The following is a 15,511-nucleotide window of genomic DNA, read 5'->3' as shown; positions in this document are numbered from 1 at the left end:
GTTGACTACTAAACCATTGATGTGTGAGGTGAAACCCCACAAAACTGGACAAAGTGCACATAGGGGCTATAAAATTCACAGAGCTCATACAGGACTCGGAGGTATTTGCATTCTGACCAGCCTGACTGGGGAGCTGTCCTTGAATATTTGGGACATTCAGTAGAGACTCCGGAAGGAAGAAGCAATAATAGTAGGGTAACAACATTTCTGGAGTAAAACGTGCTGTAGACCCACCTTTACAGAGATTAAAAATAAGCCTTGAGAGGGTCAGGCTGATCCACAAGTAACTGCCAGAGTAAAGCCTAAAGCCTAATGCTTGTTAAAGATATAATTACTGACAGTTTTCCAAACTTGACAAAAGCTATAAACTCACTGACCTGAGAAGCTCAACACACCCCAAGCAAGGTATATACAAAGAAACCACAGAATGGCACACACAGTATGATCAGATTTCTTCAAATTAGTGATAAAGATTTTTTTTTTTCTTTTTTAAAGACAGAGTCTCATTCTGTCATCCAGGCTGGAGTGCAGTGGTCAGTCTTGGCTCACTGCAACCTCCACCTCCCAGGTTCAAGTGATTCTTGTGCCTCAGCCTCCCAAGTAGCTGGAATTACAGGCACACACCATCATGCCTGGCTAATTTTTTTTTTTTAAAGTAGAAATGGGTTTCACCATGTTGGCCAGGTTGGTCTCAAACTCCTGACCTCAAGCGATCCTCCCACCTCGGCCTCCCAAAGTGCTGGAATTACAGGCATGAGCCACAGTGCCCAGCAAGAAAAAATCTTAAACTCAGCTAGAAGAGGGGAAAAAGACAAATTATAGAGGACAAAGATAAGAATTTTTGCAGACTTCTCATCAGAAATCATGCAAGCTAGAAAACAATGGAATGGGATCTCTTGAGTGCCGAAAGGGGGAACAGTCTGTCAGTGTAGAATTCTGTATAGAGTAAATTATCCTTACATGGTCCTGGAAATTGTTTTACATCTTGAATATGGTGATAGATACATAATATATTTATTTGTTAACATCTACTGGACTTTACATTTAAAATGGGGTACATTTTATTGTATGTAATTTATATCTCCATGATGCTGATTGAAAATAGGTTTTAATCCCTGAAATATGGGATAACACAATTGTAGTAAATGAAGTAATACCTATAGATTCATGGCACACATTAGAGGAAACTGAGGCACAGAGATATCACGTGACTTCCCCCAAATCATACAACCAAAGGGAGATGGAGTAACTTTTTCTATTCTAAAAGAAATGTTTTTTTATCTCTCAGAATAGGTAGATTCAGGTCTTCTCACAAACTAAAAGGTAGGACATATATTCCTCCAGTGCCTTTCAAACTATGATCTGGCTGGCATCTAGGAAACTTGCTATAAAGGCCTCACTGGGGCAATTTGATATCTCCTCCCAAATACATGCTGCTTCTCTTTCAGGTATTTTTTCATTCTCCCTCTACCTTTTAGTGTGTTTTCTAGGATTACACATCAGTGAGATTGTAAACATCTTCAGCACTGTGGATTTATTATTATTATTATTTGAGACAGAGTTTTGCTCTGTCACTCAGGCTGGAGTATAATGTCACGATCTTGGCTCACTGCAACCTCTGCATCCCAGGTTCAAGCGATTCTCCTGCCTCAGCCTCCCAAATAGCTGGGATTACAGGTGACCACCACCATGCCAGGATAATTTTTGTATTTTTAATAGAGATGGGGTTTCACCATGTTGGCCAGGCTGGTGGATTATTCTTATATCAGTCGGGATCCTCTCAGGAGACAGAAGCATGTTTGGTTATTTGAACAGAAAATTTAATATATAAAGACTTTCTAGCTAGTAGAAGGGTGGTTGATTACTAATGGAGATAAAAGAGAATTCTAAGTGTTTCCAAAATATCAGGGGTAAAGCAGCAGCTGGTATCTCTAGGCTGAGGAAAAGTAGACAACAAATCAAATAAGGACTAGAAGACCCTTCCTGACATTGGCCAAAATTCAGACCTCTTCAAAGAGTGCATGGCTACCAAAGGAACAAGCTACCTGCCAAAGGGCCTGGGCTGGAAGTGGTCTGTAGAAGTGGCTCGTTGTCACTTGCGGATGTCAGTTAGAACAGAGCTGGTCTAAAGCAGCCTGCCAGTGGAGGGACTGTCTCCTGAGGGTGCAGCTGCAGCTCATCTTCATGGCCACTGGACTCCACTCTGAATAATAGTGATGATTATAATAATAATGATGATGGTAAGAGGTCTGCAAGGGATGTGTCTTTGCAACTATCATCTTGCAGGTTCACGTCGTTGCTGTCTATTGACGAAGCTTCACATTCTGCTATGCCAGCAAAGGAGAAATATGTACAGGGTCCAGCTTCAGTATCACAAAGAAGGACAAAGAAGGGTGAAATTGGAACTCAGAGATAATAATAAACTGACGACTGGAACAATATCAAAATAGAAGTTGGGGCAGTCTTGGATCTGGCTTCATCAGTACATGTCACTGTATTAAGGGGCAATGAGTGTTCTGGTTAGCATTGCACTGTTTTAAAATCTATTTCTTTCTGGATTGCCTATATTGGTTCATGGTCTTACAGTGCACCCAGTTTCCAATGCCATAAATATCAGGGTAGGGGCCCCAAGGGGCCCCAAGGTCAAGGGCCTACAAATCCAAGCCGGCCATGACAGTGAAGAAAGCCAGCAGGTTGAGGTGGTGGTCCTCTGAGCTCTCAGGCCCATCCAAATGGACAGCAGCTTCTCAGCGCCAAGCAGTGGTTGCTGTGCAGCATGTGGGCCTGGGGTTGCCAGACTTTATTTTTCAAGAGAAGCTGGAAATCCCTGACCTTCAATCTTTAAACATTGGCAGATAAGCCAAATGGGAAGAAGACTGTGTGGACCAAGCAGGCACATCTCTGGGTGGAGTCAGTCCTTGGGCCGCCAATTTGTGACCTTTGCTTCTGAGATGTCCTCACTGCCTCTCATTTCCCCAGCCAATTGGTTTCAAGCCCCATTTACCTTGCTTTTGAAAACATTCAGCTTTGTTCCATTTTCCCCACTCCCACGGCCTTAGTGCAGGATCCTATTGCCTCTACCCTGGGCTGTAATCATGGTCTCCGATCAGCGGCCTCTTCTCTACCAGGCCACCACCAGAGTGGTGTTTCTAAAAAGCACAGCTAGCCAGCCGTGGTGGCTCACGCCTGTAACCCCAGCACTTTGGGAGGCTGAGGTGGGCGGATCTCTTGAGGTCAGGAGTTTGAGACCAGCCTGACAAACATGGTGAAACCCCATCTCTACTAAAAATACAAAAATTAGCTGGACACTGTGGTAGGCACCTGTAATCCCAGCTACTCAGGAGGCTGAAGCAGGAGAATCTCTTGAACCTACGAGGCAGAGGCTGCAGTGAGCCAAGATCATGCCGCTGCCTTCCAGCCCAGGTGACGGAGCAAGACTGCATCTCGAAATAGATAGATAGATAGATAGATAGATAGATAGATAGATAGATAGATAGATAGATAGATAGATAGATAGATAGCACAGCTCTTTGTGTGGCTCCCATCTACTTAAAAGCCTTCCCCTAGTTCTTGGGGATAAAACTCCATTGCCTGGCATTGAATTCCTCCACAGTTTGGTGCCTCCCCCTCCACCTGGCTTTGAGTTCTGCCTTTCTATTCCTTGTCCTGTGGACTCTCATTACTTTATATTACTCAGATTTCCCTGAACACATTTGCTACTCCCATTTTCCTGCTTTCACTTATGCTCTTTCCCTTCCCTGATACCTTGACCACTTGTCTGCTGGGCAACCTCCTACTCACTCGTCAAGACCCAGTTGAAATGTTAGCTCCTTGACACAACCCTTCCTTCTCTTCTCAGTATGGACACGTCGTCCGTGCTGCTAATTTGGCACTCCTTGTCTGTTTTGCACTTGAATGTGATAGCCCTGGATCCTGCACCCCATCTGTCTTCCCAGCTGTATTTCCCAGGGCCGTTACTCATGTGTCTTTGTATTGTTAGGGCCTTGCATAGTGCCTGGCATATTGTAGGTGCTCAATAATTCATCGAATGATTGAACCAATGAGTAGATAAATGAATGAAAGACCGGGTGAATTGCTTCTTTACTGACTCTGGCTGTGGATGTTTCTGTGGTGGCTCATTGTTTCTTCACTGATTGGTAATTTGATAGTCATAAGAATGCTTTACTATGTCTCAATAACAGACAGCCAGTGGGGCCAGGCTTCATTTCAGAAGTCCAGGCTGTTAGGAATTTATTCTGAATTGCTAGTTACCATTTTGTAGACAGTCCTCCAGACACCCTTGGATCCTTACAGTCTTAACCACTGCCACTTTCATAAACTGTCAGAGTAGAGCTACATTGCATTCCATGCAAATAAAAAAAATACAACCCATTTTTCTATATGCTAACAGTTGATGGCAAGAGCTGGTCATTTTGAAAGCAAGATTGGGGATGTTGGTTTAGACCTGTGGGTGGGGGGTCCGGGATATCCTGTGCAGGGTGTTGGCTTGGCCAGCTGGGTGCTTGGGAAGTACATCAGTGGACAGGGACAGGAACGTTCAGACGGGAGCCCTGCCCTGTTGGACCTGGGTTGGACTATTTATCATGGGGGAGGGCCCGTCGGCTTCATGCACAGGTGCCCTGGAGAAAGCCGGTGGGGAAGATGCCACTGGGAGAGGGCAGGGCCTGGTTATTTATTTATTTAAATTAAGGCCAATTATTTTTTGTCAAGTGCAGCGAGTGGTGGATTCTGGGAAAACTTGCTTTCACCGTAAACATGTTGGTTAGAAGTCATTAATATGACATTCACACATCCCTAATAAAGTACATAACACAGAGATCTGGCACCACTGAAATACCCAGAGGACATTAAGTATGAGTCTTAAAACCAAGAGGATTGGAAACAAGATATTTTTACTTCTCGTTTGGGAGTAATATAATTGCATTTTGTGGCTCTAGCAGATGCTGGGGCCAGCTGCTAGGGGAGCCTTGGCTTTTTTTTCCCCCTTTCGCCCCCCCCCTCAGCTTTGGTCCCTTACAGATAAAACCCTTATGCAGAACTCTCATAAAAACCAAACTTTAAGAAATTATACTTTGGTTGAAAATCTATGTTTCTATGTGCAAAATATATCTGAGACTGTATAGACTATAGAGAGATTTTTATTAGTTGAACTCAGGAGATATTTGTATAAATACATATATATATATAAATATATGTACACACATATATACATTTGTTGTTGTTTGTTTAATTTGTTACAGTGAGCACTAAAGACCTTTCTCCCTCCCTGACATTGAGCCTGTATCTTGAAGACAGATGGAGGACGGACTGTCTGAGAGACCTATGGGGGACTCTGCTTTTTCTAAGGGCTGCTCCAGGGGAAGCTGTGGGAGGGGAGGCTGATCTCTCTGGGCTGGACCCTTCTATGGGGTTGAGACAAAGCACAGCCTGCAGTGCATAGCTCCTTCTGGGGAGGGAGTGGGGGCAGCAGAGAGAGCCGGGGCTGAGAAGTTGAGGTGAATCCAGCCCCTCTGAGAATTGCGTAGCCCTCCCTGCACAGACAGGAGCCTCCCCACACACTGGAGGGGACACGGCTCGTCACCTCAGAGGTGGACCGAGGGGGGCAGGGGGCCCTGCTCTCCTTGAAGCGTGTGCTATGGAACAGCTTCCTTCACATGTGGGGCTCAAGGTCAGCCCCTGGGGACGCAGAGGGTGCAGCGGGGTGGCTGCCGTTGGCTCCAGGAGGCATATGTGTTTGCGGGTTCCTGTGATGTCTGCGTCTAGAGCTGGCCATCCAGTACGGCGGCCATGTGTGGCACCAAGCACCTGAGACACGGCTGAGCCCAGCTAGAGGGGCTGGCTGTCCGTGGGAAACACACAGGGACTTAGTAGGGAAAAGAGTATGAGATAGCTTGTGACTACTTTTTAAAAAATTAGTAAAATCATACTCTCTTGGATATATTGGGTTAAAGTATAAAATATTATTAAATTTTCTTCTCTTTTACCTTTTAAAATGTAGCTTCTAGAAATTTTAAAAATATTTTTATATTTTACTTTTAAGTTCTGAGATCCATGTGCAGAACGTGCAGGTTTGTTACGTAGGTATACATGTGCCATGGTGGCTTGCTGCACCCATCAACCCGTCATCTAGGATTTAAGCCCTGCATGCATTAGGTATTGCTTCTAGAAATTTTAAAATGACACACGTGCCTTGTGTTGTGGCTCAGGTTCTATTTCCATTGGACAGTGCAGCTCTGTCACTCACAGATTGGCCAGAGCTGCCTCCTGAATGAGGGGCACTTAGAGGAACAGTGCTGTGCGACCTCTCACATAGGGCCCGAGCCTCGATGGCAACTGGACCTTTGTACATGGGAGCCTCAGGCGTGGGCTCTTGAGGTGACATCCTTTAGAAGAGAACTTCGCAATCTCTCCTTCAGCTCTGCTGTGTCAGCAGTCATCTTCAGACACAGGAACTGTACGGGGCTCTACAGTGACAGACGGACTGAGACACAGACCCTCCCTGAAGACTGAAAAACCAGGAAGGGAGAACCACCACCCACATAGAGCTAGCAAGAGAAAGTCTGAGCAGTGCAGCCATTGCCGAGAAAGTTCCAGAAGCTGCAGTGCACTGTGGAGGGAGACAGCAAGGGGGACTCCCCTGGGAGGGGCTGGGTGATGAACAGGACCTGACAGGTTATGTGGGCAGAGCTGGCACATGGGCGCTGAGGCGTGAAGGGCAGGAGTCAGGTTGGCACAGCAATGCGTGCTCACCTGCCAGCCCCCATGGGGCAGCCTCTGCCATGACCCTCCATCCCTGCTGGCTCCCAGCTGGCTGGCTCCTGACATGGGCTTTGCAGTCCTCTATCAAAACCCATCAGCTTGGGGACTGGATGGTGGGTGACCATTGCCTCTGGGTGGTGGAGATGGATGCATGGCAGCACGGTGTGTGACCAGGCAGTGACATCAGGTGCAGCATCGCAGTCCCCAGTCCTGCCCAGGCCTCCCTTCCTGATGTGTCTTGTTTGGGGCCTTGGGGAAGGGCCCACCTGCCTTCCTGGTGTGCAGGCACCAAACTGTATCTGCTGAACAGATATAGAGGGGCCTGTCTGGGACCCTGCCAGTTTGTTCTCCAAAGCCCCTGCAGCACATAGGCGCCATACCTTGGCGGCCGTTTTTCTACTTGAACGTCCAAAGGACAAACTAAACATTTAAAATCTGCAAGCTGGACAGTCTTTGCTTTGGAGCCTGCAGCGAATTTCTTCATCTTGACAGTCGAGTCATTCTTCTCAACATCGATGTGGTATTTAGGATCCAGGAGGAGGAAGCTAAGGGAGCCAGGGCACTGGGGAGGCCGCCGGGCACGCACACACGTGGTCCTTCGGGCTCAGGGGCTGTCTGCGTGGGTTGGATGGCTGGAATTTCCTTCACCCCAATGCCACATCTGGCTGGATGTCAATGCCTCCTTCTTCTTTTTATTTTTATTGTGGTAAAAGACACATAACATAAAATTTACCATCAGTGGTCATTAGTACATTCACGAGGTTGTGCAACCATCTAGCTCCAGACATTTTCATCACCCCAGAAGGAAACCCGACACCCATCAGCTGTAACTCCCCATCACCCTCTTCCCCCAACCCTTGGCAACCACTAATCTCCATGCTGTCTCTATGGATTTGCCTATTCTAGATATTTCATATAAATGGCACCACAAAACACAGGGCCTTCCGTGCCTGGCCTCTTCCACTCAGCATCATGTTTTCAGTGTTCATTCATGTAGTAGCCGGTATCAGAACCTCATTCCTTTCTATGGCTGAATAACATGCCGTTGTACGTCTGTGACACATTTTGTTTCTTCATTCATCCATCTGCGGATACTTGGGGTAGGTCCACCTCTTGGCTACTGTGAGCGATGCTACTGTGTGCATGTGTCTGTGTTTTTGTTTGAGTACCTGTTTTCACTTCCTTTGGCCATGCTTTTGCCCCAGCCTCCTATGAATCTTTCAAGCCAGACTTGTGTTTGAGGGGCCGCAAGTGCAGGGGAAGGAACATGCACGCCCGGAGAGTGAGGAGTCCTGGCCTGGCTCCGCCATGAACATGCTGAGCTTGGACAAGTGCTTTTCTGTTCTATACCTCGGTTTTTTTCCTCTGTCAAGAGAGATAGACCAGACCTGTGTTTTCATCTGCCGCCTTTAGGGTCCTAGGTTTGTGGACCTCTGGGGGAAGAGAGAGAGGCCAGATAATTGAGCTAAAAACCTTTCTTTTCACAACTCCTTCCCCTCCTCGGTGGGAGCATCTCCAGCTCTGTGTGTTGCTTTTTCCCTGCTTCCTATGATGTTTTAAGCAAAGGGCTCCATGGAGACAAGGAATTTTGCCTATCACTGAAGTCGAGGATCTTATGAGTTGAACTAGGCTTTTGGGGTGGCAATAAGCTTGATCCTGCTGGAAGGAGAGAATCCCCCTGAAGGAGATTAAGTCTGGACTCCTGGTCCACTGAAGGGAGGTGGGGCTGGGAAGTGACCCTGGGTCAGTGGGGAGCAGGGAGCTGTCAGCCTGGGCTGGGAAAAGTTCAGTTTCTCACTCATGCAAGCACACTGTGGCTGTCCTTTCTGAAATTCAGAGCAATGGTGCAGAATGCGAGCCTTGGAGCCATTCTGCATGGGTTTGGGTTCTGGTTCTACAGGTACTGGCCATGTGACCTTAGGCAAGTCACTTAACCACTCTGTGCCTCAGTTTCCACACCTGTAAAGTGGCCATGGTTCCTATTTCATAGTTTGTTATGAAGATTAAATGAGATGGTCCCACATAAGTCCTAGGGCAGTGCCTCCACCACCTTAGCATTGGTGACATTGATGGCAGTAATGACACAGATGGTGAAGTCCTTCTCCCCACAATCACTCTGAATTTGGATGGCTTTTACATGGCTCCATGCCATTTAGCACCAAATACTTTGTGTGGTTTTCGTTCTTTAGCGAATCTCTCCAAACAAGTTCCTGAGCTTTTGCAGGGCGGGCTCACCTGTGGTCTGCCCATCTGGTGAGGGGGTGGCCTGGGGAAGGGCCATGGGCTGGGAAGGCTGGGCAGCAGGGGCCTGGCATTAGACGGGTAACTCAGACATGCTCCACCCAGCCAGGTTCATGCAGCAGCATGGGACAGTCGCTGGCGGGTGAGTCCAGCTTTGGGGCCCAGCCAACTTGAGCACAACAGAGATGGGAGCCTGGGCCTGTGCATCAGCTTCCTCGGAAAGGCTTCTCTCAGAGGGGCTCTGTGTGGGAGGTGTCCTGGATTGGGAGAAGCAAAATTTACCTTTGGGGTGGAAGAGGGAGTGGCGGGTGATGTAGGCAGTGATTTCCTGGGACCTCTGCTTGCTTGAGAGAAGCTCATTAAACATGAGGTGACCCGTGCTAAGTTTGGCCACAGAGGTGACCCCGTAACAGCACTTACACACACTATCTATCGTGTTGACTTGCCTGTACCCATCGCTTGACTGTGAGCTCTTTAACTGCATGCTTCAAAGAGGTCCTGTTCCCTTTCTGGTATACAGTAGATGCTCAGTAAGTGTTTGTAGAGTAAACACAGAAGGCAGTAAGTGGTGCCAGGAGTTTTTCCCCTTCGGTGGGCCATAGCAGTAGGAAGCCCTGTCAGGCTGGGGTGAGCGTTGGCTGAAGGATGCCCATGAAAGTCTTCTTTGGATGTCCAGGGTTTTGGAACAAATCACATGTTTAGAGGTTGGGATCCACTGCACCTCCCATCCCCTGGGCCACTAAGGGTCACTTCTCTCGGCATGGTCCTGGGCAGGGGCATGGATCAGGGGGTTCCAGCTGGCACAGCCTATTCCTCTGGATACCAGATCTCCTGAAGTTCAGGTAGATGAGCTGATGCACGTGACAAGTGGCTTAGTAAATCCACGTACTGACTCCAGCCGCAGTGTGCTCTGGTTTTGTGAAGCCAAATGGGAACCAATCGACAAACCAACAACTGTGAACGGTCATTCCGATGTTACCATTCATTGTCTGCAGGCGTGGGCACGCGGTGCTGTCCGGGGTGGTGGAGGTGACAGATGATGATTAATCCAGCAGTGGTGGCAGCCTCTGACCTGGACCATTTTGGTACCTGTGAACTCATCGGGCTGCTAGACAGGTGGCTCACACCACGTAGATCTTATAATGATTCATGGTAGCTATTGTTTGGGGCTTGTCCTCTGCCAGCCAGTGTATTTAGAATGATCATTCCTTAGAACTGCCTTGTGAGCTGACAGTCTCCCAGTTTCATAGGAAACTGGTCTAGACAGATTAGGTAACGTGCTCAAAATGAGACAGCTAATAAGGGGCCGCACTGGTACCCAAAGCCAGGGCATTGTTTGCTTCCAGTGCATGTGCTCTTAACTGTGATACTATTTTGCCTTCCTACAGTGACATAGAGTTAATTAAATAATTGGCAAAGTTTTAGTCAGGAACTGCTGCATTTTGCTGCTTTTAAGCTCTTGTGTCAACTATCTTCAGTGACACACACACACTCTCTCACTCACGTGTGCATGCATATTTACTTCTGCCATGCACGTTTTTCCTACCCCCATGCCATCCCATCCCATCCCATCCCATCCCATCCCATCCCATCCCATCCCATCCCATCCCATCCATCCGGCCATCTGTCTAACAAACACTTATCAGGTGCTTCCTATGTGCCTCAGGACACTGTTAAGTCCAGGGGATGTGTCAGCGATAACGTGTTCCTTATCCTTCTCATGCTCCAGTGGGGGATGTTATCTGAGTAAACAAGCAATTAGAATGCAGAGTGATAAATCCTGCCCACTGGGGGAAGGTGCCAGTGCCACCCAGGCAAGCAGGAGGGATAACTGACGCCATCATGAATAGTTAGGGAGGGCCAGCCAGAGGAAGGATCTATCTACAGTGAGACCTCAGGGAAAGATTTTTCTAAGGAGAGGAAATAACACGTAAAAAGGCTCAGGGATGAGAGAACAATGTGCTGGTTGATCAGCTGCTTATTTATGATTTCTTCAGCTGCAGTCAGTGATAGAAACTTGCACAGTGAAGCAACTCTATTTTTGCTATAGGCTTCTGCTTCCCAGGTTCTTTGTCAGGTCCAGGCTTCCGGACAGAGGTGGCTTGGGCTCTTAGTTCCCAATCACTGGCTGCCTTGTGGTGGCCGGCTCCATGGGATGTCAGGCCTTGATCGCCACTCTTGGCCTGTGGCGTTTGGACTGCGTGGCATCAGGGGCATTTTCTACTCTCACCTGCTCGGCTTACCGGGCTTCTCTTCCTTCTCAAGGCCAAGTTTAGCATCTCTGGTCACTGGTGTCAACTCTATTATGTCCCAGCTGAAAGAGGCTGCTCGCCTCCAGGCAGAGGGGCTGCTACCTTCCCAGGAGCCCTCTAGGAACCCCGGCTGCAGAGACAGCTGAGGTGGAGGCCTCCGCTCTGAATTTTCCTGATAGTCAGGGCAGGAGCTGCGTGTTGTAGCATCACCAAGATCAAGGGAAACGTGTACTAGTCCAACCTTAATTTAACTTACAATCCCTGCCAATTTCATGTTAGCAGATCCTTTCGGAGGTGGAAGTAATGGGCCATATCATGCCTCGAGCTGGAGCAATGACTTATGTTGATGTCACTCACTGGCTTTTTATGGAAATTATTAATAAATCAGTAATTCTATCTGCAGTGATGTTGTTGTGTTTATAAATATTTAATTTACCTTCAGGTGCCCACATTTTCCTCATCTTTACCTTAAACTCTGCTGACGTTGCTCTGCTTTTGGATGTGCCGCTCACTAGATTTAAGTTATCAGTAGTGGGAAAGGTTAACTTATTTCTCCCTCTGTTTCCTCTCTGGAATATGGCTTTATCGTGTCTTTTCTTTTTAATCTTTGTGTGATTTTGGCTCAGGGGGTTGGGGATGAAGCTGAGAGAATGCGATGTCTCTTGTGACAGAGATGAAAGATTCGTCCAGCTTCAGAAAAGGACGAAACTTTCCAATTATGGTCTCGCATCGTGGAGACTTGTTGTTGGCATGCGTTTCTCCCTCCCTAAATTAATGACATTTAGAATCTGAAATGGTGTCTGATGTCTTCCTCCCACAGAGAAATATTTTTGTCCTTGCCACCGACTCATCTTTTGAGGCCCAGTGGTTTGATTACTACCGTGTGACAGGTTGAATGGAAAGGACTTAAAAAATCAAAATAGAAACAGAGTCCAGGTTGAGTATTTCTCTAGCAGGGATGGAGTTCCAGGCTCGCAAATGAAAACAGCAGCTGGGAAACAGCAAAAACTTTCTTACCTCTCAGGATCCAACGTGAGCTAATTGTTGTTATTATCTTTTTATTCTTCTGTTTCAGGAAATTGCAGCTTATTTAATAACATTTGAGAAACACGAAGAATGGCTAACCACCTCCCCTAAGACAAGGTAATGTCCCAGATCTTGCAGTTTTTCAAATGTGTACCGTAAGTGGATTGATTTGCATTGATTACCTGATTTGGCCAGTCAATTCACGGGCAACGAGTTGAAAATGCCATGTTGCGCTGGATGGCTTTCGACACTGAGGTCTCATTCATTGACATAAGACTGTGGCAGTGAATACGATCAGATGGATTAAAAAGAGTGCAAGTGCCATCCGCCAGTTGGAACTTTTAACGTGACGGCTGCATCCTTCAGCTGGGTGCTTGGAAGGCTTCATAGGCAGGAGCCTCAGGGGAAGTTTATTTTGGGAAATTGCTTGCCTGCCACTAGTGTTCTCTAGAAACGTGCTTTGAAAAAAGAGAAACCAGCTTAACTGCCCACTTTTATCTCAACGTGTCTTACAAACTGAAAGTCAAGTTCTTGATTGGTGGTAAAGAGATCCCCCCAAATCAGAAGCAATGGCTAAGCTCGCAGTTTATTATGCAGTAAATGTCCTTGAACCTGCTAACTGCCGCAAACACTTAGCTTCTCTCACCACTTGGGAATAGAGGGAATTGGTGAAAATATAGCTGACCTGCGTCTCGCCAGCACCAGTGATGTTACCATCTTGTGAAGAACGGTGACGTTGGGACTTAGGGTTGATTTTAAAAGGCAGCCTCTTTTTGTCCTCCCCAACTCTAGGTTTTTATTTTTGGAATGTTACAATCTAGAGCTTCGAAAATACGTGGCCACTCTCTTCCAATTGCCGTCAGTTTTCTGTTAGCAGTGACAGGACCCAGGTGCTTATTAGCTGGCGGGGTGGTAGCTGGAGTGTGGTTTACACAGGATGCCTGGACCGCAGGCTTGAACTGAAGTGGTGGAATGTCCAGTTGGTTTCACGTTGGACAGAAGCCCCAGAGTCCCCAGGTTTGTTAGCTAGGACCAGGGAAGGGTTGAGTGTGTCCTCTGTGCCCGTGGCCCATCAGCTTGACCTGTTCATCCTTACTGAGTCATGGGAAAGGTCATCCTTCGGAATGTTTATTCATTCTAGAAGGTATTTTAAAATACCACATTATTAGGCTTAGATATTTACTGGTTAGCATCTTTTAGGTGAGGGCACAATCCTCCCCTTTGAAGGAGGCTAGAGGGCGTTGTGGAAGGAAGGTTAGTTCTTGAGGCTCCCTTCCCCAGGTGGCTCTTATTGGTTCACCTCCAGCCTGAGAATGGGAGGAGAGTCCCTCCGCAGGAGTCCCCAAAACCTCAGTCTGCTGGAACCATGGTTTTTCCTTTGCTATAAAATCAAATAGTTTATATCAGTCAGCTTTTGCTGTGATAATTCTGTGTAAGAAACGACCTGCAAGCTTAGTGACTTTAAACAACAAATCTTTATTTTCTGCTCATGGGTGTGTGGGCTGCCTGTGGCTTTGGGTTGAGGTCAGGTCTGCTGTGTGCATCATTTTGCTGTGGGACCTAGGCTGAGGAAGCCCCCTCTGCCTGGGAAGTTGGCGTCTCCCAGACGAGGGCAGAGGCTTACAAGCCCAAGGCAGTTGATGCAGGTGCAGTTGAAACTCCTGCTCAGATGTGGCATCATATGTCATGCCTGCTGATGAATCCACTGGCCAAAGCAAGTCCCCTGGCCAAGCCCAGTAAGAATGGGGCTGGGAAGGACATCCCTCCACAGAGTGGGGGCAGGGGTGGGCGGTGGAGAGGATGGGAATACAGTGCACTATTTGGTGAATACGGCCATGTTAAACTAGAGAGCCTGACATGCTCATCTCCCCTTTCTTCTGCGGCATCTTCTTGGAGGACATCATTCTCAAACTTGAGCAGGCATCAGAATCAGCTGAGGGCTCATTAAAATGCGGGCCCCACCCCAGGGTTTCTGATTCCGCAGGTGCGGTGCAGGGGGCCTGAGCATGTGTTATTTCTAACAAGCTCCCAGGCAGTAGGATGTGGCTGGTCTGGGACTGTACTTTGAGGGCCACTGGCCTAGTTTTCTGGGGGAGAAGGAGGCTTATCTGATTTCTGCCTCTGGACCATTTCCTGACTTCCAAGGGTGGCCCTTATCTCAAGCAGCCTCCAGCCTCTCCTTGCGCCCTTCACTCTCCGCTGAAACACTCCTTGAATCTAAGTGGAAAGAGAAGAGCTCCTCCTTAGCCAGAGAGGGAGCTTCTCTGGAATGCGTCCCGGGCCAGACATCTGATTTCAGATACGCAGACCCGTGCTGGGTTTCAGCCACCCTTTGACGGCAGAACAGTAGAACATTTCAAGGCAGCGGTTTTACCTCGAGTTTCAGCCTTTGGAATTTGGGTTACAATTGAAAAGGGGATGTCACTCAGGGTCATGCCTGACTCGCATGACTTTCTGGAATATACATAGAGCCAAGAGACCCCACCCCGAGGCACAGGGTGTGTGCCTGGCAGAAGAAGGAAGGTGGGTTTCAGATGTGGTCAAATCCGGGTTTGAGCCCTGGCTCCGTCACTCAGTGGCTTTGCGACTGTGAAAAGGTCATCTTAGCTCCTTTAAAAGCCCTGGTTTTTCTTCTTCATATAGAAAATGGAGTCGCTGTTGATCCCGCCCTTGCTGGGTCACGATGAGGATTGAATGTGGTCATGTTTCTGATTCCGCTTCGCATGCCGTGCGGGTCTGTCCATGCACGGGTGTCACTGTGCCTCTTATCTGTGGGGCAGTCCCCAACCTGCTGGACGCTTTGACTTTGACAGGCGTCTGCCAGAATTTCTCCGGGTTTGGAAGGACGAATTTCTTTCCTAAAGGCAGAGGGTGAAGACGGAAGGTTTCCTATTAGTATTATAATATCCACTCCATGTTTACACTTGAAAGCTTCTTGTCCCAGGAGAAGCAAAACTTGCTGTGGTTGTTCAAGGACCTTCCTAAATTAGTTGTTGAGTTGTGTTTGGATCCCCACCCCCACCCCATCTCTAGTATTGAAATTAATTGGTGCAGTTAACTGCTGAGTTCATACAAACTGGCCTCCTGGTATTAAGGAATTAATGACACCAATACTCTGCTGAATGAGAAGGCAATACAACTTCTGTTTGCTGCTGCCGCTGCCACTGCTAATTTCATTTTAGAAAATTAATAAAAATGAATTGCACCACTGA

The 15,511-nt window shown here is 47.6% G+C and overlaps 1 protein-coding gene across 13 annotated transcripts in view; it reads left to right on the top strand.

Moving 5' to 3' along the window:
• Positions 1-15,511, top strand: part of CAMTA1 (calmodulin binding transcription activator 1) — a 986,830-nt gene that overhangs the window by 294,389 nt on the left and 676,930 nt on the right. For all 13 annotated transcript variants that reach the window (XM_031010110.3, XM_031010103.3, XM_031010096.3 and 10 more), the window contains one exon: positions 12,349-12,416. In XM_031010110.3, the coding sequence (XP_030865970.3) occupies positions 12,349-12,416 (68 nt within the window). The remainder of the gene's footprint in view (positions 1-12,348; positions 12,417-15,511) is intronic.

The sequence above is a fragment of the Gorilla gorilla genome, chromosome 1 (genome assembly GCF_029281585.2).
Source record: "Gorilla gorilla gorilla isolate KB3781 chromosome 1, NHGRI_mGorGor1-v2.1_pri, whole genome shotgun sequence".
Lineage (NCBI taxonomy): Eukaryota > Metazoa > Chordata > Mammalia > Primates > Hominidae > Gorilla > Gorilla gorilla.
The sequence above is the reverse complement of the archived record's forward strand: the minus strand, read 5'-3'. Positions and strand labels throughout refer to the sequence as shown.